Below are 23,422 nucleotides of genomic sequence, written 5' to 3'. Positions count from 1 at the left end.
GTAAAAGTTATATCAAACTACCCCCCCCCCCCCCCCCCCCGTTTTAAAATAAAACCCTAAAAAAGAATGTGATCTACTTACGGATCGTGCACGCTGGGCAGGTATTCAGGGTGCGCCGTCTTCTTCATCAACGCCTCTTCTTCCTCCGACGTCCTCCGGTCCTGTCCTCCTCCGGCGCTCGCGAGCGGACACTGATATAAAAAAAATGGCCTGGGCGCCTGCGCAGTAGCCGTAGTAGAAGCCGCATGCCACTGCGCATGCACCCAGGCCATTTTTTTATATCAGTGTCCGCTCGCGAGCGCCGGAGGAGGACGGGACCGGAGGACAGCGGATGAAGAAGAGGCGTGGATGAAGAAGAAGACACACCCTGAATGCCCGCCCACAGTGCACGATGCATAAGTAGATAACATTCTTTTTTAGGGTTTTATTTTAAAACGGGGGGGGGGGGGGGGGGGGGTAGTTTAATATAACATTTACGGTGCCTGTATAGCCTTTTTAAAGGCTATTCACGCATATGTGGGGCTCTATCAGCATGGTTTTGCTGATAGAGCCCCTTTAAATCCACATTAATAAGCAGTATAGATAGGATCCTTGTGATGGGATAACCCCTTTAACATAACCACATTTAATTTTGTAGACAGAGGTTAAAAATTTTGCAAACATAAATAATTAAAAATTCTGCAGGAGTTTCTATAACCATGTTAATGACGATAGTCGTCTCTCTCAATCGGTTGTCAATGCCAACCATGATAGCAAGAACTTTCCCTGGTCTGGCATAATTATAAACCCAGCCATAAATTCCATATTGTGGCCACATTATAAGGCGGGGATAATGCATGTGCAAGAAGCTAACAGGGCCACAATTAGAAAATCATGGCAGGGTTTCTGTCACATGCCAAACCATATAGAGTTAATGGTTTCATTGTTGTGTCCATTGGTAATTTACTAAGACTAAAGACTGTCATCACTAAGATGGGTAAAAAATATGCAAATCTATTCTCCAGGATGTAATTAGGAGAACAGTGCCTCTGTATGCTGCCCTCTAGGGGCAGCCCCCTTAACATCATGTATGACTCAGTTAATAAGCCTACTGACATGATGCGAGGTTTCTCTAACCATCACTAAGATGGTTAGAGAATCTTGAAAACTCTGCAAAAAATGTATAGATTAGTTACATTTGCAAAAACGCTCAACTTTTAAATTGTCTACAAATTTAACTATGATTATGCAATGGAATACAAAAATACATGAGAATAATCTGTGAATATCTACTGTGTTTCTCCAAAAATAAGACAAGGTTTTGTATTATTTTTTTGCTGCAAAAGATGGGTTAGGGCTTATTTTCAGGGGAAGTCTAATTTTTTCCATGCACAACTATCCACTCACCAAGACCCCCTTACATTTAAAACAATTAAAGTCTGCTAGTGCCAACTGTGTATGGGCTCACACACAGATTTGAGTCACTTCTGTCAAAAGCATGTCACTGTGAGGCCTCTGCTACTGTAGCAGCGTTCCATTGAAGCCAAGTTTAGCAGTTGGCTCACTCTGGTGACCAGAAGCAGTCACAACGTGTGACAAGTGATGCCAGCAGGCTACCCAATCTGTACGTTATAGCCCGGCACTACTGATAGTCAATCCTTATTGTTGTGGAGAACGCTCTCACTAGTGCCATCTTGTACAGATAGCTCCCTTAAAGTCAATATCCATTTCTTTTTGGGGTACTATTCTTTTGGTCTTCTCTGCTTTCCTTGATAATGAGTCCACTGGATCTGTTCTGCTGTATTCCATTTATTTATTTATTTTTTTTATTTTATTTTTATTTTTTTTACACGTACAGCTGCAGGGACATTTTTTTTTTTCTATGAACTGTAACTGGGGCTTATTTTTGGAGTTAAACTTATATTATAAGCATACTCTAGAAATTCTTAAAAATCATATTTATAGAGTAGGTCTTATTTTCGGAAAAAAACACGGTACACAGTGTCAATACCATACCAACAGGTGACAGGTACGGCAATAAGGACCAAAATCATAATAGCAATTGAAAGGACATTTTACCTAGATGACAATTAATGGTAATTATTTAGGCCCCGCCCCTTTCATAACCATGCTCCTTTTACAGTAAGTGTATGTGTTGGGGCAAACCTAACAGAATTTGTCCCTGTTTTGCTCAGACCAAACATGACTGAACCGAAACTGCAACATTATTTTTTTAGGTGAGCCTACACTTATTATACTCTGGGGTCTGAAGAGACCATAGAGTATAATAGCAGTTTTCATTCGATCTGATCAAAACTGCAGACTGAACCCTGCAAATATTGTAATAACTGAACCAAAATAACAGATGTGAGCAAATTCACTTTAGTTATCCATGTTGACATTTGGCTTCAGTTATTTTTTGATTAATTGCCGAGCCCTACATTATGGTATGTCAAATTCCTGACCATATAATTCTGCACAAGGAGAGATTTGCCAAATTTCATGCAGATGCTGCATAGAAAAAAAATCCAGCGCACAAAATGATTTAGCAAATTGTAAAGAAGAAATAGGGGGACACTCACCAAAGCGCAGTTTTTTTTTCTATAAATGTCCTTTTATTCAGGTCTAGATAAAAACATCTATTGTAGAGATGAGCGAACACTAAAATGTCCGAGGTTCGAAATCCGATTAGAACAGCCACACACTGTTTGACTGTTTGAACGGATTTCGAACCCCATTATACTCTATGGGGGGAAATGCTTGTTTCAGGGGTACGCAACATTCGATAAAATCATACCAAGTCCACGAGTGATGGTCAGGCTGGATTCTGCTTGAAGTCTTCTCCCGGTGCAGGGTCCCCGCGTCCTCTTCCGGGTGGAATTCACTCTGCCTAGGCATCCGGCCTAGGCAGAGCCGACTGCGCATGCGCGTGTATGTGCGTGCATGCCCGCGCATGCGCAGTCGGCTCTGCCTAGGCCGGATGCCTAGGCAGAGTGAATTCCACCCGGAAGAAGACGCGGGGACGCAGCGCGGAGAAGACTTCGGAAAGGTAAGAGAAGTAGGTTCTGCATCGAACCTTAAACTTCGAACAGCTAGTAGTGTTCGATCGAGTACGAGTATTTCGAATACCGTAGTATTCGATCGAACACTACTCGCTCATCTCTAATCTATTGGAAAAGTATGGGAGACACTACTCATACTTATGAACGAACAATAGCATTGGGAAATGTCCTTTGCCAAATACAACAATATTTGGAGAGAAAGCTCATATTGTACCGCCCATTAATACATTATATGGTACTGTAGTTATTCCTCAATTATTACCATCATAGTTATTGGAGCGACTTGAGCATGACACTGGGGTTATGCGATCCATATTTTCTAATTTGCTTTAATTTACTGTGACCTTCCTTTGTTTTTTCCTTTCCTTTTTGTTTCTTGTCTTGTCTTATGTTTTTCCCCTTAATATTTACTTATTTCAGATTTAATGCAACTTAATTGATGATTGTTTATAGCTGAAATCTGGTCTAACGACTTTATATGAACACATGTCCCTATCTGTCATTGTTAGGGCTATTCTAATGGGGAACTTTGCTCTTTATTTTCATGGTGTATTGTTATTTCAACTGGATTTGTGTATATGATTATATTTATTATTCATATATTTGATTAATCTATTATATTATCTATTGCACATTATCCGTTACTTACCTGGTTTTCCTGATGTCCTTTTGTGTTCATGTTTGCTTGTTAGCCATTCTGCTGATTCGATTTTAATAATTTTCAATAAATATTGTATCATTTTATTAAGATCTGCATATGATTCTCTATTTGGGCCAATTCTGTGGACGTTTTTGGTGTTTGTTCTATGTATATATTGGCCCTTGGTGATGCGAGGTAATTTTGGCGTGTGTAGTGTATGATTATTATTCTATAAAAAATGTAAATAATCCCTTAATAAAAATTATTGTAACAAAAAAAAAAAAAAAAAAGAAAAGTATGGAAGAGAGACTGCAGATAGGATGGCTAGGCAACATCGCGCTGGGCATACGTTTTCAAGCCTCACAACATGCTACATGGATCAGAGCAGCACAATGAGTAAAGAAGAGCTCCACATAATTTAAGTGTTATAGTGCTAAAGGTAATAAAGTGGTATTTTATCATTAGCACAAAAACAGATGATCCTAGCAGACTATATTAAAGATCACTGAAAACACGTAATGCTTCTCAAAACCTGTGAATCATGAGATGTGTGTGATATAGATAACTCACTTATATTTAGAAGTGGCTGTTAAGTAAAGAGCATCTGTCCATGTTTTTGAATTCTAATAACTGGTAGATTATAATATACTTATTGGAAGTAGACAACGCTATGACATTTTTTTTTTTTTAAGAAGAATAACAGGGATCCACAGGTTTTATTACATGTGAGTAAGCGTCATATAGATGTGTTCAGTTCTGATGAATCACCATTGCTGATGCAGATCTGGCATTTCTGGTACCCCAAGCAAAGTTACGCTTGAGGTCCTTCTAATCCTGTTTGCAGCACAAAAAATCTGGACAAAAAAGTGTGGTGCAATGTAAATGGTAAAATGTCAAGTTCTCTATACTGCACCTCTCCATATTTTACACACGACTACTTCCCACAGTATAATGCCCCTTTAGTAGTTCCACACAGAATACTGCCTTTGTACTGGACCCCACACAGCAAGATGCTAAATAAATGACCCCCCCCCCCATACAGAAAAATGCCCCCATAGTTCACCCACAGCCTTACAACCATCCAATACCCGTTAGCTTATACCAATAGACAATATTATTAGACTTACAAATTGCTGATGCGTCATCCTCCCCTTTCCTGCCTTACGTTCTGCTTCAGGAAAGGATGCACATTACACTGGGACACCAAACAAAAGGACATTACATTCTAACATTGTTCAGCATCCAGATGTATTAGGCAGCATTCTATGGAAGCAAACAGCAGGCAGGCCTGAGGAGGAAGAAGCAATGACGATTGGTGAGTAATAATAATCTAATAGGTATCTGTTGGTAATAAAAGAGTATGGGTTCAGTAGGGTTACCACACAAGCCCATGCTGTGGCCAGGGTCTGTGATTTCTGGAGTGCCATGCAATTGCATGGCCTGCACTATGGCCAAATCCACTCAGGACTCTTCAGTAATGTATCTGAAGAGACATGACAAGTAAAACTCAATGTCAGCATGTACAAGATACTGTTGAACAAGGTATTCTATGAGGGACGACCAGGGACAGTGACCCTAACGAATACCCTAATGAAAACCCATGACATGAGGTTTTCATTGAAGGAAATTCATCACCTGGACTGACCTCTATTAAGACAAAGGCCTGTACAGCATCTTGCTTCCCACCATCTCAACTTCAGTGTGGGGTGCAACTTAATATGGTAACATGCTTGGCTGAATTAGACAGAGCTGTACCCACCTTAAGAACTACATGCCATGAGTAAAGATATATGACAAAGTCCAAGCAACAATGGCTTTAATTTTTCAGGGTATCTGATCCCCACTGTCCTGCGGCATGAGCATCTTGCCAGTACTACATGTGTTTCAAATGGCATCCATTCAAAATCATGGTCACTCAGATTCCTTTACAGCAAAATCATTTCTGTTCTAGCTAAGAGAATATGATCATCATAGAACAGGGGTAGGCAACCTTTTTTGTTCGGCGTGCCGATTTAAATTAAAAAATCAAAGATGAGGTCCTCGGAGTGCCGGGCAATAATTGTAAAGCCGACGACACCTACACTAAAGTCATATAGCACAGGGGTGCTGTCATACTGTGATCCAAGCCACATGCGCTTACCACTATTTGCCTGGATACACATGTTCTTTTCCTTTAGAAGCAATGTAAGTACATGCGTAACCCACAATTAGTGGTAATGTATGTGACTGGGAGCAGAGCGAGGTCATACCTGTAAAGAGCTGACACACAATGTGCCTGTATGCTCCATCCAGTCCTCGGCTGTTAGCAACTTCAGTATTCTGTAAGGGAGCATTCACACTACCGTCGGTGTCCGACAGCTAGTGTCCGCTGCTAATGTCCGCACAAGATTTTGAACAGACATTAGCAGCGGACACTAGCTGTTGGACACAGACAGTAGTGTGAACGCTCCCTAAGTGAAACGCAGATTAATTTCAGTCACTTTTAGTTCCTGGCGGTGCAGTAACAGCAAAACCCCAACCAGGAATTAATCGGTGTCACACTTACACCAAAGTGGCCACACTGGTGCCCAGGAACTGGATTTGGCTATAATTGCATCTAGTTATAGTGTCACCACCCAATAGAATCACACTAAGGCTGAGGACCCACATTACAAAAATGCAGCTTTTTTTATTGCAGATTTAGCTGTGGGTTTTTTCCGTCAAAGCCAAGAATGGCTAGAAAAGGGTTGGGAAATATATAGGAAGCTTCTTATATGTCTCCCTCCTGCTCAATCTACTCCTGGCTTCGGCTAAAAAAAACCCAGCAAAATCTGCAACGAAAAAAAAGCTGTTTCTGCAACGTGGGGCTTTAACCTAAGGCTGAGGCCCCCACGTTGTTGGAACACAGCTTTTTTAGTTACATATTTTGCTGTGTTTTTCTGAGCCTAAGCCAGGAGTGGATTGAGCAGAAGGGAGACGTAGAAGAAGCTTCCTATATATTTCCCATTCCTTCTGTAGCCATTTTTAGCTTTGGTTGAAATAAACCGCCTCAAAATCTGCAACAAAAACGCTGCGTTTCTGCAACGTGGGGCACGCATGTGGTTTTCACTGACCTATATGTTAAAAATAGGGGATGTATAGGACACATATAGGACCTGCTCCATAGTTTTCAGCTCTTCTATTTGGCCCAGATACACAGCCACAAAAAGAATGGCTATATATATGGGTCAATTGAAATATATAGGTCTGTACTTTTATCCACAGTTGTAGATAAAGAGTCTGGTCATGTGCATTGGAGGTTACAACTCAATGTGCCTCATATTAATAGCAGTTAACCCCATCATGTCCCTCACATTAACCCCCTGTGTGCTTTACATAAGGGACACTGATATGTGAGACATGGAGGTAATAAGTGAATATCTTCATTATATAGGTCCTTTATTAGTACCCCCATATGTCTCTCACATCAGTAACCCTTATGTGACCAACACAGGGGTTAATGTGAGGGACATGATGGGGTTAACTGCTATTAATGTGAGGCACATGGAGTTACTAAAACTAAAGTAATAACCCCAAATGCCTGACATTAATGAGAATAGTTAGTAACACACACGTACCTGGTGTTGTGTTTGCTTTCACTTTGCTTCCTCTCCTCCTCAGGGCTGCAGACGGCAGGAGCTCCTCACATGTAACAGCAGGACCAGGGAGCCCTTATCCTGTGCAGTGAGAGGCTCACCTCTGATTGGTGGGCAGTGAGAGAAGGGGGCGTGTCCTACACCGCAGCTCTACCAGAGTACTGAAGGGACGCTCTCTCTCAATTTAGTGTATGAAAGTTGCAAGCTGGCTGCCGTGCCAGCAAAATATGCCTCGCGTGCCACTCTTGGCACACGTGCCAGGGGTTGCCGACCCCTGTCATAGAAGGTCCATTCTTGGTACCTTCCTCTAATATAATATCAGATAAAAAATTTACAATTCATATAATTAAAAAAACGCACCATTGGTACAATTTATTTTTCTTTAAGGCAATATGCTGGTTATCAGTCATGTGTGAACATACCTTCACAGAAGCATGCCAGTGAAAAAATGTCACCCCTTAGTTTGAAAAGAAGACTGTGTGTAGCATAAGGTTACTGAATAACTTACTGACCACTTTATTGTAAAGTTTTGTGCTCCCTTTAGGAGCACAGCCTTTCTCTCTGCTCTTCTGTAGCAGAATTTCCTTTATGAACAGGTAAAACTATCAATGCAAGGCTACGGACCCAACGATCCGAAATAACAGCATCATAGTGGTCTATGGTGCTGCAAGTTGTTAGATCGGCAGTTAGTTCGGGATTTGAATCCATAATATGGACCATATAACACTGACATATTACAGCGTTTTAATGCAGTGTAACAGGAAGCATTTTAAGCTATCCCTTAAACGAATACTCAAGATCAGCTTTTTTTTTTTTTTTGGAGGGGGGGGGGTTCTGTAGTTAAGTCATGACGGAGTTTTTTTTTTTTTTTAATTCAGCAGTTGATTTATGTAGGTACTCCCTTTTATAATATTCTATTCTTTACCCCGATAAACAATATTTTTTTATCGAAGTTATTTTTGAGAAAAAAAAACTATGTTATGTTATCGAAATGAGGCAGTTGGTGCATTGGAGGCGGACCTTCAAACCAGGGAACACTATAAGGTGGGCAAATTCACAACAATGGGAAGCTCCACTTCAAAATAAGTTTTCTGTGACATTAAGGCCTGCCCTCAGTGCACTACAGGCCTCATTTGTATAATACTTTAAAGTTGTTTTTTCTTCAAAAATATACAAATGATATACATAAAAAAGGTAAGTTGTTTGTCACTGTAATGATTTCTGTAACACAGTGGGGGCTATTGAACATCCTAAAGATGAGGCTCCCTTTAAAGTTATAAAGTCTTAACATAAAGGGAGTCTATCATTGGTATTTTACATTTGTAAGGGTATATTCACAGAAAGCAAGCGGTTTTTCACGTGCAATCCGCCTGAAAAACCACCTCCCATTAATTTCAATGGGAGTCACTCGCAGTTTTGGTTTTTTGCTAGTGGAAAAAAAATGTGGCATGCCCTATCTTCACACAGATTCCACTGCCGAGTCAGCTGCAGTTACCGCGTGTCAAGATACCCTCCTGCTCAGACCCATTCATCTGGGCCTAATCAGGAGCGGGATGCCGCGACGGAATGCCCATGCACTGCATAGGCATCCCGTCGCGACTAGCCACATTTTCACTACCTTTATCTGCAGTCTTTCTCATGAAGAGGAGGAGAAGGAGGTGTCCTGATTTTAAGAAGGGGGTGGTGAACAATGCTCCTGGATGATAAAGCAGGGGTGCTTGGAGCACAAGGATAACGCCCCCTGTGCTCCAAGAAGATTCATCAGCATATCAGAAAAATCAATTTTGGACGAAAACGGATGAATGGATTTCATCAGCACATGTATGTCTAGAGTAGCCTTTCTAAAGGCTATATAATGATGGGCTTTTTTACAAATGTAAAATACCAATGATAGATGCCTTTAATTTACAAGGAAATTGGCACAGGTCTTCACTTTAGAGTTTAAATATTTCCTTCAGAGGGGTGAAATCCATAACAAAATAAGTATGCAACACGTGCAAGCAAACAATATTATGTGTGCCTGTAAATCTTGGGGCATCTGGATGGAATAGTGCAGGGTTCCATGCTTCATATCTCCCCTTACTTTTTGTGCACAGATGTCTGGTTGTCACCATTTGCTCCTCTACTCCATCTAAATAGTACATTTTTCTTTAAGGTAACCAAACACGTATTTTCATGCATCAAATCTAAAAGTAATTTGAATTATGTGAAACACATTTTTCAGAAATCAACAATACAACAAAGATCACAGCCAAGAATAACTAGAAAGACTATGTAACTTGTTTACCTGAGAATGTTCTGCTCTGAGAATACAGAACAGATTACATTGTACATTCAATACTAGAAACACTATGTAGTTTATGTCCTTGAAAGAAAGCTAGACACTAGCTTTAGAGTGGAGAAAAAGTAACCTGACAAATATTGCACATAACATAACAAGCATGCCCTATACAGGAGGCCTCGGCCACAGAAAATAGTCAAGAACTACGGCAAGAAAAATAAATGAATTGCAAAATACATTAATCAGAGATAATATCACCATATGCCGCTATAGTGCATTGCCTGCATAGCAAACTGGATACCTACCGGGCCTCTGCTGCCAACAGCTCATCGTAATGTGAAGATCTCTGGTCATCATCCTGACGGTAGCGGATCACAGTAGCCAGGCCTTTGCTCACCAGGGCTTCTGCAATGTTTCTAAGGAAGAAGAAAAAGTCATTATTCTCTGGGTACAGTAATACTTGTAAGTACTAAATCTGTTTAGGACATTTTTAACTGTACTGCAGACCAACAAGTTCCAAGTAACGTAGCAGGTATTTTGTAGACATCTCTTTCTTTTTAAGATACAGAAGGATTCTTTTTATTATTTATTTTATAAGCATTAAACTACAAAACACTGGGGAAAAAAAGAAATATATCATGGCTGGAAGTGATCTCTATCCCTGAAAGATTTGCCCCAAAATCTAAATATAATCCCTATACAGAAAATAGTATTTTTAGATTTTGTATGGCTCTCATTTTTTTCATAGACCCATAGTCTTTCATTCAAAGAAGGACCAAAAAAAAAATGATGTGCTTCTGTGGTTTCTCTTCGTAGAACTAGGATCTACAAAAAAAAAACTCTGACGTCTGAATACGCATATTGAAATGATGGCATCCATGTAGATCCCAAATCTATGTAAAATGTGGACATGTGAATTAAGCCTAAGGAGAAAACTTATTCGGACGCAGAAAAAGAAAAAAAACAACAGATGTGATAAATTTACAAAAACAAATTCTTCCATAAAATCCCTTTCCCACTAGTTGTAAAGCATTAATGCTAAGCTATTTGTGCGTTAAAATGGTCATCACATACAGAAAAGCTACATTGGCAGAAGCTGGGAAGGGGACTGGAAGCATCATGTAGCCTTTCTGAAAACAGTCTTTGCAAATGCAGCCTGGGATTCTGTCTGTGCCAGCCTGGTGCAAGGTTCACTGAGCAAAAGTAATTATCCGCAACATATTTTTGACATTTCAGAATTCTATTTGTTTCCATTCCCACACCTTTCAGTTGGCAGGGTCCAGCTCCCACAAATGTACAGGCACAAAGGGAAACCAAAAAAAAAAAAGCATCAATAGCAACAATAAGGCTCTTCCGAAGGGACACTTTCTTTAAATAAAAAACAGCTGACTAAAAGCACAAGATTCAGAAATCACTTGAGAGGAGATGTATCAGAAAGCAAGACAGCAGTCATAAATCATAAGCAGATTGTTTGACACCCAACTAAGCAGCATCTCCAAAATGAGAAACCTGGACATCCTGTGAGCAACATAGGAAATAGACATCTCTCTGGTCTAGTTCTGCTGCTCACAAAAAATTGAATACTGAACGTATACACAGATTGACTGTCTCAATACAGTTGCATCTGTTAATTGGGGAGGGGGGTATTTGGCAGCAAAAGGACAATCAGATATTGAAGTTGACGTGTCTAATGCAGAAAGCATGGGCACGTGTAAGGACCCATATAACCATGTGATGGTCAGCACATTTGGGATATGTTGGAGTCCATTTCATGTCAGCTCACACCACTAGTCATAGCTTAATACCAGACACTACAAGAGACCCTCACAAGTCTTGTGAAGTCCATTCCTTAATAGAGGATAGAGCTGTTTTGGCAGAAGAGTGGCAGCTACACAATATGAGTCAGGTGGTATTGCTGAACCGAAAACTGTGTAAAATATGAAATACAGAGATATTTATGGTAAGCATGGGGGTGATATTTCTGGACTTTTAACTCTAGGTTTACACATTTCAATAATCATTGCAATTTGTTCATTCCAAAACATTAAAGTTTAGTGAAAAGGACTGAAAAAGAAAACCTTGATTTATTGATGATCATCAATTATGCATATATTATTACTAATGGTAAAAGTTGCTCACTTTTTTACTCAAAAATGTTGTGTATAATTTTAGCGTTGAAGATATAAAACCTGATTTTGCCAATTCTTAGCCAAACCACTCTCCAATTTAGGGCATGTTCACACATTTTTGTAGGTTTGGAGCCAATTATTACGCCTCCTGTTCATTTCAATGTACTTTGCTAGGCGGAATACACTTTAAGATAGGGCAAAACAGTTTTTTTTCCCCCTCTAGCTGGAAAAAAAAGCTAAAGGAAAAACTCTACAAGTCTTCCAATCAAATGAATGGGAGAGTTGGGAGACTAAAAAATCCGCCTAAAAAAAAAAAAAAAAAAAAAAAAAAAACAGTGTGAAACCATTCTTTGCCCTTTGTGCAAGTCATATGCATATCCACCATGTTTGTTGCAGTAATAGCAAAAATGTAGGAGAATCTATATACCAGTTCAGAAAGTGAGAAAAGACAGCTTTCTCTATTTAGAGATCACATTGCTTAGTAAGTGTTATATAAATAAGGTGAGTGTCGATAGCACCTAGATATGTGTTTATTCAACACAGTGCAAGCAACAAAATGGCAAAAAAAGCTCATTAATTTCTCGCTCCATATAATGCCACTAAAAACATTCAATACATTAGTATTTTCTATCGTGAAGCTAACAAACCAAAAGCGTGCTGACAGCATGCGAGTCTGAGAAAAATGGTTCATCTATGAATCAAAGCAGACTAAAGACAATGACATGTTAAAGAACATAAGCACCCGGGTATTAATCATTTACCTATTTCCTTCCATCATATAGATACGGGTAAAGAGAGATGTATAGAGATATAAAGTGAAAGAGATCAACCAATTCCAATACATATCAGCTAGATCAGAACAGCAAAGACTGCGGGCTATTCGTCAAACTGCCCACCCTGCTTCTCAGAGTCTCATAATGCATCCCCTCTCAAAGCGTGTCAACCTGACAAAATATCTTGTGTGTGTGTGGCAGACATTTCTAGCGGTCAACGATCAGTCACCATGAGGTGCACTATCCAAAAGTAGCTTCTGAGAGCCTTTTTCTAGAGCAGCATAAGAAACACTTTAATGTTTACTTGTGGCAAGACCAAGTATTTAACTCAGACTGGACCTATAACCATTTACATATCTGCCTAGGAAATGGCTGCATGCTGAGATTTACAGCAATCTAAAATTGCTAGCTGGATGCATTATACTTTGTTAGCTAGTAAAAGTCCATAACGCCCAGGTCCATATAGGTTATGGTTGTTCCCCATGTGCTATAAGTGAGACTCAACAAATTCATTCTGATCACCTTTTATACTAGCATTAGCCTATCCGTTTTTCCTGCTGTTGGACAGACGAACCTCTGTAATATTGGTTACACACGGAGACCCCGTTGATGATAATGGGGTCCATCAGTTGGCCATTGTTTTAAAACTGGCAGACAAAAAAAAGCAGCGCTGACAGGACTTTTTCACCCACCAATTTCAGGCAAACATTACGACAGTCTCCAATATGCAGATGTGTACATAGCTTTAGGTATATTGGTGTAACAACTTTATATTGGATTTCTGTACTCCTTGTGTATAATTTGTTAAAGTGTAACTTGCAACTTTCGTACTTAAATCAATACTACATACTAATATGTCAAACTTTGTAACATACCTTAGAGAAAAAGGATTCTTAATCCAATTATCAGCATGCTTAACTTTTCCCCACTAACTCCTAAACTGCTCAATTCATTTCTCAGTTCATCCTCAGTGAAGACAGGCTGCAGCCCAGAGAAGTATATGGAGAGGGGAGGGGGGAGGAAGAAGTGTAGTGGAAAGAGAGACACAGAGATACACTACTACAGTGTATCAGTAAGGTTTTAGCAGGTTTTTTTTTTTAAAGAGGACCTTTCACCACTTTTGGGCACATGCAGTGTTATATACTGCCAGAAAGCAGACAGTGCGCTGAATTCAGCGAACTGTCGGCTTTCCCGATCTGTGCCCGTTGTAAAGAGCTTACGGTGCCGGTACCGTAGTGCTCTATGGTCAGAAGGGCGTTTCTGACCATTAGCCAGAGACGTCCTTCTGCCTCGCGGCGCCTATCGCGCTGTGCTGTGGAGCGGGGAGGAACGCCCCCTCCCTCTGCTCACACAGCTCGTCCATAGACGAGTATTATCAGGAGCGGGAGGGGGGAGTTCCTCCCCGCTCCACAGCACAGCGCGATAGGCGCCGTGAGGCAGAAGGACGTCTCTGGCTAACTGTCAGAAACGCCCTTCTGACCATAGAGCACTACGGTACCGGCACCGTAAGCTCTGTACACCAGGCACAGATCGGGAAAGCCGACAGTGCGCTGAATTCAGCGCACTGTCGGCTTTCTGGCAGTATATAACACTGCATGTGCCCAAAAGTGGTGAAAGGTCCTCTTTAAGCTTTGTTATGCTAGCGTTCAGGTTTCTGTTTTTCGGGTCTGTTTGGGGACTTGAACAACAGAAACCCTATCTGCTTAAAAAAAACAGTTACCCACAGACCCCATAAACTATAATTGGCTCCACCAGGTTTCCTGCTTGCAGGATTTTCTCTCCTCATATTTTAAGTGTAATGGGGAATGCTAGTATGACTGCAGCCTTAGGACAGTATTGATGTGAATAAAGCACTTGGGTGGGACACGTTTTTCGAACAACCTATTGCTATAAGCAAGAGGTAATTCAGAAGAACATGCTTCTTGAAAATATTATAATTAGCATTCTTTTGGATTAGTATTCTTTAGTAAATATCTGATACTTCCGCCTATCAGTACAACTAATGAGTGCCGTTTAATTACAGCTCAAGCAATGGCCAAAAATAAACTGTCCACAACAATATCCAAGCCAGACAGTCTGCTCGCTGAATATTTAAAGGGGGTAGCACATTTGCTTCTCTTTAAGTAGAAACCATCCTGAACACAAAGGTCAAGGGACAATGAGTAGCGCATGGTTACTGACCTACTTACCATCAGCATATTTTCATTCTGCCATTTCATGCACTTTATTGTTTGCCACCTTTGGTGCTGGATTACCAGACGAACAATGTAGTGTTAGGATGGGAAACCATATTCCACAGACTGAAGCACATGCTACGTCTGCTCTAGAAAACCCATATGCCAATTATACATTTAACACAGGAGAAGTACATTAACTTGGCTCACATTACAGTATGCTGCTTTAAACAAATTCATAAATTCCCCTTCACTGAGTGCATCTGTAATTCTCCTGCAATTATACACAGGGAAATGAATGGATAATGCAGAGCTGAAGAGGGAGAACGTGGAAGCAGAACAAACTGTTACAAGTCGCCAATAATTAACACGTTGCCAGTAATGAGGATGTCACTAATCACCTGACACAAGAGGCGCTTCTGTACCGTGATCACATCCCTAAATGTACTTGTTTAAGATCTAGTTCTGCTAGTTGCTTCTTGTCTACCATAAATCTGCAGACTATTTGTTTGCTTTTTAACTCTTGAAAATGCAGATATTTTTGAGGACCTTCCCTCACTGAGAAGAAACAATTCTTTTACTTTTACACTCCGTTTGCTGTCAGAGGTGCTTTTGATCATTGAGGAATACATTTTGGCTGGTCTTACACGACAGTAGTGGTTTTTGCGGTCCACAAGTTATTCCGCAGACGTCAGTGTCCATCCGCAAGGCTCTGTGTGCATCCGTAAAAAACAACATCACACAGCAATGTAATGCAATGATGACATCCGCATTTGTGGATATACACTGATGCATCTACTTTCAGGCAGATTAGGCTGGTCTTACACGACCGTAGTTTAAGATCGCAAATGGTCCGCAATTGAGGGTTTTCAATTGCGGACCATTTGCGTACACATTATATTCAATGTGGCCTCTTACACCACCGGATATTTTATCCGTGGTGTGCCAGGCCGCAACCGAGGTCCGCACTTTATAGAACATGTCCGTAAAGGCCGTAATTCACGGCACTGCACGGACTCGCCCGTAGAACTCTATGGGCAAGTGCGGCAGTTTACGGGCATCTGCGGAGTCTATGTTGATATCTGCAACTAGTGATGCTGATCAGCAACTTGCGGACTGTAAAAGCATTACGGTCGTGTAAGACCAGCTTTACATGTGTAGCTGAGAATGTTACTGTTCATTTGTGTCATTTACCAATCGAAGATGCCATGACTGCTCATGTGACATGATAAAGAATAGCTAAACTTTCAAACAACTTGACAGTATTTTTGTCACTCATTTTTAAGACACTTATTACATTTTTGCTCCTTTCTGTGAAACCTTGCATTTTATTATTTTTTCCCTTGTTTCTCTATAGAGAGCTGTACCCTGCTTATCACCGTATATGGATTTCTATGTATAACGCAGGGGGAAAAAGTTCTCAGACATTATAGAATAGGAACAGGATTCTGGTGTCATATGAAAGATAAGAATCTCCTCTTTCTTATCACACTAAGGTTGTGTACTAACTAGAGATGAGCGAGTACTGTTCGGATCAGCCGATCCGAACAGCACGCTCGCATAGAAATGAATGGACGTAGCTAGCACGCGGGGGGTTAAGCGGCCGGCCGCCGTCAAAGCGGAAGTACCAGGTGCATCCATTCATTTCTATGGAGCGTGCTGTTCGGATCGGCTGATCCGAACAGTACTCGCTCATCTCTAGTACTAATCATTTATTTGAAGACACAAATCGGGATTAGGCGCAGTTTCTGCTTTATATACCGTATTTTTCGGACTATAAGACGCACTTTTTTTCCTCCCAATATGGGAGGAAAATGTGTGTGCGTCTTATAGTCCGAATGCAGCGTGTGCAGCGTCTGTGTCCTGTCTATGAGGAGCAGCACGGAGAGCAGCACGGTGCCTGCCTGCTCTGCCCCTCCTTCCCTGTCTGTGTCGCGTGTTTGCAGGAGCGAGATATGAGAGGCAGGGAAGTAGGGGCGAGCCAGACAGGTGAAGGAAGCGTGGTTTCAAGCTTGCCGAGAAAACCACGCCTCCTTCTCCCGTCTGGCCCGCCCCTCCTTCACTGCCTCTCAGATCTGGCTCCGGCAATGAAACCACACAGACAGGGAAGGAGGGGCGGGCCAAACGGGAGGAGGAGGCGTGGTTTTCTCGGCAAGCTTGAAACCACGCTTCCTTCACCCGTCTGGCCCGCCCCTACTTCCCTGCCTGTGTGGCTTCATTGCAGAAGCAAGATCTGAGAAGCAGTGAAGGAGGGACGAGCCAGACGGGTGAAAGAGGTGTGTTTTCAAGTTTGCTTAGAAAACCACACCTCCTTCACCCGTCTGGCCCGCCCCTTTTTCTCTTCTTACATAGCTTCACTGCAGGGTGTCTCTTTCCATCCATGGATGAGATTAGATAGAATAGACAGACAGACAGACAGACAGACAGACAGACAGACAGACAGACAGACAGATAGATAGATAGATAGATAGATAGATATGTTCAAATCACCCCCATATCCCTACAATACATATAAAACAAAAACATTACTGTGAAACACATACACATTTGGTATCCCTGAGTCCGAAAGCCCCCAGTTCTATTTACATTGGTGAAATATTATATTATTAGGTTATTAAATATTTCACCAATTTTTTTTTCTTAATTTTTTTTTTCCCTATTTTCCTCCTCTAAAACCTTAGTGCGTCTTATGGTCCGGTGCGTCTTATAGTCCGAAAAATACGGTAAATATCCCAATATTTGCGATGAAAAAAAATTTGCTTTCAAAGAGTCTATGCGGGATTTCTCAAAAACAGCCATAATTAATTCTTGATAGAAATAATCTAAAATATAATTTTTAATAAAAATGTATAAAACCACACAAAATATTAATGTCCAAAGACTTATGAATCGGAAAACCAATGATAAAAACTGAGTTGATATGTGAAGCTATTATTGCAGCCTCATCCACACAGCCCCTATTCACATTCTCAATTATCAAGTGTAAACAGGTTCATATACTTCCACTAAACACAGAATCCAAAATAATGTATAATGATTAAAAGGGATTCTACCATTAAAACCTTTTTTTTTTTTTGTGGAGAAGACGTCGGAATAGCCTTTAGAAAGGCTATTCGTCTCTTACCTTTAGACGTGGTCTCCGCCGTCCCGTTCCTCAGAAATACCGGTTTTTACTAGTATGCAAATGAGTTCTCTCACAGCGATGGGGACGGGCCCCAGCGCTCAAACTGCAATGAGGCTGTCCCCACCGCTGCCAGAGAAGTGTCTCCAAGTGCCGCCTCCTTTTTCGTCCATCGCATCATGTTCAATGTCTTCTTCCGGCACAGGCTTGTAACCTAGCAGAGCAGAGCACACTAGACTATGCAGGCGCACAGGCCACGGGAAAATAGCCGCTAACAATACGGTGCAAGCGGCCATTTTCCCGTGACCTGTGCAGTCTGCTCTGCTCGAAGTTATGAGCCTGCGCCGGAAGACATTGAAGATGACGCGGCAGACGAAGAAGGAGGCGGCGCTTGGAGACACTTCTCTGGCAGCGGTGGGGACGCCCTCATCGCTGTTTGAGCGCTGGGGCCCACCCCATCGCTGCGGGAGAACTCATTTGCATACCGGTAAAAACCGGTATTTCTAATGAACGGCGCGGCGGAGACCACGTCTAAAGGTAAGAGACGAATAGCCTTTCTAAAGGCTATTCCGACGTCTTATCCACAAAAAAAAATGTTTTAATGGTAGAATCCCTTTAAAGGACCTCTGTATAGTGAAACAGGACACAAAAGCCTCTGCACAGATGTGTAGAGAGCAAAAATTATTATGAGTGGCGCTATATCAACAGGTGGGACAGGGTAAACAACCCTATTGTATGGAGTCTCAATGATCTAGTAAATCCCCTAATATAGTGTTGCTATATAGCTGAAGAAACTTCACCTCAAGAGTGTCCTAACCAACTGCTTAAAGTTTAGATATGTGGGGGATCTCTAAAACGTGTCAGTAAAATAAAGGTGGTTCTTATAGATCAAGTACTTGTTGCAGGATTCTGCATTGAAGTTCCTCTAAGTACAGTATGATTCCACTCTAATTCTCTCACATTGTAAAAATTGCGCTGCAATTTCTAGGGATGTTGCATTTACGAATTGGCAGCAGAACCTATCTTGCAGATTCCCTGTGGATTTCATTCATGGCAAAGCAATGAGGAATAAAGCCACTCAACTTCTGCTGTAAAACCAACAAAATCTTTATGTAATACTTGTGCATTTTTATTGTCGATTTTTATTCTGGAATCAAAATGAAATTTTTATGACTAGAGTACACACAGGCTATAAGGGCAAAGGATTCAGTCTGTGTCTACAGTACTACATGAAAATTCAGTTAGACATAAAGCAAGTTACAAAATGGAATACCTCAGTTTACTCCAAATGTATTTATTTATAATGACACTTGCATTAAAGGGGCTCCATCAGCAAAATGATGCTGTATGAGCCCCACATGTGCGTGAATAGCCTTTAGGCTAAGGCATCACGAACTGTAATCGCAGAGCAAAAGCGCTGCGGAAAGAACCGTGGCGTGAACGCATTGCGGTTCTTTCCGCAGCGCTTTTAAGAGAAAGTTCACAGAGTTTTCCTCTGCGGACTTTCTCTTAACATTATATCTACGGGAAAGCCGCCAGCGTTTCCGTAGATATAAATGATATGCTGCGATTTGTTCTGCAAAGTGGGGATGGGATTCGCATGAATCCCATCCACTTTGCCTGCACTGTACAACGCCGCGATTTTTCCCGCAGCGTCTCTGCTGCGGGCAAATCGCGGCGTTTACGTCCCGTGGGGCACTGGCCTTAAAAAGGCTATTCAGGCACCGCTAAGCTTATTTTAAACCCCCCTCCCATTTTAAAATAAAACTATAAAAACATATATGTAAATCATATCTTCGTGCACGATCCGACATCATCTTCTGGCACACCTTCCTCTTGTTTCTTCTTCTTTCGGCGACGTGCTCCGGTCCTGGCTCTTCCCCAGCTTCATCGTCGTCTTCTTCTAGTGGTTCAAATCCGATTGGATCAAATCCGGCGCGTGTGCACTGCCATTGAGAAAAATGGCGCCGGAGCGTGCACAATAGCTCCGGAGGGAGCACTACTGTGCATGCGCCAGATTTGAACCAATCGGATTTGAACCACCGGAAGAAGAGGACGATGAAGCCGGGGAAGAAGAAGCCGGGGAAGAAGAAGAAAGATGAGGAAGGCATGCCAGAAGATGACGTCGGACCGTGTATCACCGCCCAGCGTGCACAGTAAGGTATGATTTACATATATGTTTTTATAGTTTTATTTTAAAACAGGACGGGGGTTTAAAATAACATTAACGGTGCCTGAATAGCCTTTTTAAAGGCTATTCACGCATATGTGGGGCTCATACAGCATAATTTTTCTGATAGAGCCCCTTTAATATGGGCAGTGTTTAATGGCCATGATGCAAGGAACAGTAAAAGAAGCATAAGAGCTGCTTTTGGCCTGACTGTCACAAAAACTACTTCAAATGAATCCATCAGAGATCTACATACTATAAAATGAATAGAAAGCTAGCCATGTCTAGTGGAACCCAAGATATATAAACATCATAAATCTACTTATCGGCTGTAAATTTGCTGAACTATTTTTTATGTGTAGATACTTTTTTTTTGGATACATTTCTTCACAGCATTACACTTGAGTCATAATTTCAGAAAGATCAGCTCCCTGCACTGAACAGAGATGCTTCATATTTCACAGTCAGACTTTTTAAATATTTTTGCTCAGCAATTTCGACCAGAATTAGCTAATAGTGCAGCTTCTAGTAGCAGAGCTAATAAAGCCTTGTTAGTGATGGATCAGCTTCCAAAGGCACCTGGACAACATCAGTGAAGGCCTGGGTTCAATCCCCAGGTAGCTTACGTTCCATTTTTCAGTACAGAAATAGCCCTCCCAAACCTGTCTCTGCAGCATTTTTTGTGCGTATTATAAAATTCTCACTTCAGGGGTGGGAGTGAAGCTGCTGAGCTGTTGTTGTGCTCTTATGGACAGGGAGGAAGAGAAGGGAAAAAAATGTTTAATTTGACATATCTTCTCTGCAGAAGTCGACAGCCCACTTGGAAATATACTTAATGGTCTATTGGAACCATTAAAAGGCAGTCAGCTGCATCACACTCTTTGCAATAAAGCCATAAAAATGCAATTTAACACCCTTGTTTAGCAATATTTAGCACACATTGTATAAAAACGTGGCATCTCTAAACAAGAGACTAATTTCTGGTGTAAAATGAGAAAGGATAGTGTTTGAGAACTTGATTTTTACTTTGCTTGCAACATACAGAAGCATACTAACTTAAAGGGGTATTCCCAAGAGTTTTATATTGATGACCTAACCTTAGTATAGGTCATGAATATCAAAAAAGTGCTGGGTCAGAATCAGCTGACTGAAGGGGCTGCAGCATCTTTATTTAATACCAGGCACAATGAGACTGATTTGCAAAAATCTGACTAATCAACATGAGTTCACAGACCAAATAAAGGGTGTACACCAAGTCCCCATCAATATGGATGAAAAAATAGTGTAAAATAGCATTAGTGATAATTACTAGAGATGAGCGAACAGTGTTCTATCGAACTCATGTTCGATCGGATATTAGGCTGTTCGGCATGTTCGAATCGAATCGAACACCGCGTGGTAAAGTGCGCCATTACTCGATTCCCCTCCCACCTTCCCTGGCGCCTTTTTTGCTCCAATAACAGCGCTGGGTAGGTGGGACAGGAACTACGACACCGGTGACGTTGAAAAAAGTAGGCAAAACCCATTGGCTGCCGAAAACATGTGACCTCTAATTTAAAAGAACAGCGACGCCCAGCTTCGCGTCATTCTGAGCTTGCAATTCACCGAGGACGGAGGTTTCCGTCCAGCTAGCTAGGGCTTAGATTCTGGGTAGGCAGGGACAGGCTAGGATAGGAAGGAGAAGACAACCAACAGCTCTTGTAAGAGCTAAATTCCAGGGAGAAGCTTGTCAGTGTAACGTGGCACTGACGGGCTCAATCGCCGCAACCCAGCTTTCCCAGGATCCTGAATGGAATACACTGTCAGTGTATTCCCGTATACCCGATATATACCCCGATACCCGTTCCAACGGTGTGCCCCCCCACCTTCACCCCAGAAATACCCTGCAAGTCCCCTAGCAATAGAATTGGGGCTATATACACCCACAATTTTTACTACTGGTATACAGTGCCATTGTCTGACTGGGAATTCAAAGAATATATTGGGAATACAAATACCCTCATTTCTTGCTACTGCCATATAGTGCCAGTTTCTGACTGGTAATTCAAAGAATATATTGGGGTTACGTGCACCCACAATTTTTACTACTGGTATACAGTGCCATTGTCTGACTGGGAATTCAAAGAATATATTGGGGTTATAAATACCCTCATTTCTTGCTACTGCCATATAGTGCCAGTTTCTGACTGGTAATTCAAAGAATATATTGGGGTTACGTGCACCCACAATTTTTACTACTGGTATACAGTGCCATTGTCTGACTGGGAATTCAAAGAGTATACTGGGAATACAAATACCCTCATTTCTTGCTACTGCCATATAGTGCCAGTTTCTGACTGGGAATTCAAAGAATATATTGGGGTTACGTGCACCCACAATTTTTACTACTGGTATACAGTGCCATTGTCTGACTGGGAATTCAAAGAGTATATTGGGAATACAAATACCCTCATTTCTTGCTACTGCCATATAGTGCCAGTTTCTGACTGGTAATTCAAAGAATATATTGGGGTTACGTGCACCCACAATTTTTACTACTGGTATACAGTGCCATTGTCTGACTGGGAATTCAAAGAGTATATTGGGAATACAAATACCCTCATTTCTTGCTACTGCCATATAGTGCCAGTTTCTGACTGGGAATTCAAAGAATATATTGGGGTTACGTGCACCCACAATTTTTACTACTGGTATACAGTGCCATTGTCTGACTGGGAATTCAAAGAATATATTGGGGTTATAAATACCCTCATTTCTTGCTACTGCCATATAGTGCCAGTTTCTGACTGGTAATTCAAAGAATATATTGGGGTTACGTGCACCCACAATTTTTACTACTGGTATACAGTGCCATTGTCTGACTGGGAATTCAAAGAGTATATTGGGAATACAAATACCCTCATTTCTTGCTACTGCCATATAGTGCCAGTTTCTGACTGGGAATTCAAAGAATATATTGGGGTTACGTGCACCCACAATTTTTACTACTGGTATACAGTGCCATTGTCTGACTGGGAATTCAAAGAATATATTGGGGTTATAAATACCCTCATTTCTTGCTACTGCCATATAGTGCCAGTTTCTGACTGGTAATTCAAAGAATATATTGGGGTTACGTGCACCCACAATTTTTACTACTGGTATACAGTGCCATTGTCTGACTGGGAATTCAAAGAGTATATTGGGAATACAAATACCCTCATTTCTTGCTACTGCCATATAGTGCCAGTTTCTGACTGGGAATTCAAAGAATATATTGGGGTTACGTGCACCCACAATTTTTACTACTGGTATACAGTGCCATTGTCTGACTGGGAATTCAAAGAATATATTGGGGTTATAAATACCCTCATTTCTTGCTACTGCCATATAGTGCCAGTTTCTGACTGGTAATTCAAAGAATATATTGGGGTTACGTGCACCCACAATTTTTACTACTGGTATACAGTGCCATTGTCTGACTGGGAATTCAAAGAGTA

At 41.2% G+C, this 23,422-nt stretch overlaps 1 protein-coding gene across 2 annotated transcripts in view; it reads right to left on the bottom strand.

Moving 5' to 3' along the window:
* SND1 (staphylococcal nuclease and tudor domain containing 1) overlaps positions 1-23,422 on the bottom strand; it is a 437,816-nt gene that overhangs the window by 251,180 nt on the left and 163,214 nt on the right. For both annotated transcript variants that reach the window (XM_075273874.1, XM_075273875.1), the window contains exon 13: positions 9,882-9,992. In XM_075273874.1, coding sequence (XP_075129975.1) covers positions 9,882-9,992 — 111 coding nt within the window. The remainder of the gene's footprint in view (positions 1-9,881; positions 9,993-23,422) is intronic.

This window comes from Leptodactylus fuscus, chromosome 5, assembly GCF_031893055.1.
Source record: "Leptodactylus fuscus isolate aLepFus1 chromosome 5, aLepFus1.hap2, whole genome shotgun sequence".
NCBI classification, from domain to species: Eukaryota; Metazoa; Chordata; class Amphibia; order Anura; family Leptodactylidae; genus Leptodactylus; species Leptodactylus fuscus.
The sequence above is the reverse complement of the archived record's forward strand: the minus strand, read 5'-3'. Positions and strand labels throughout refer to the sequence as shown.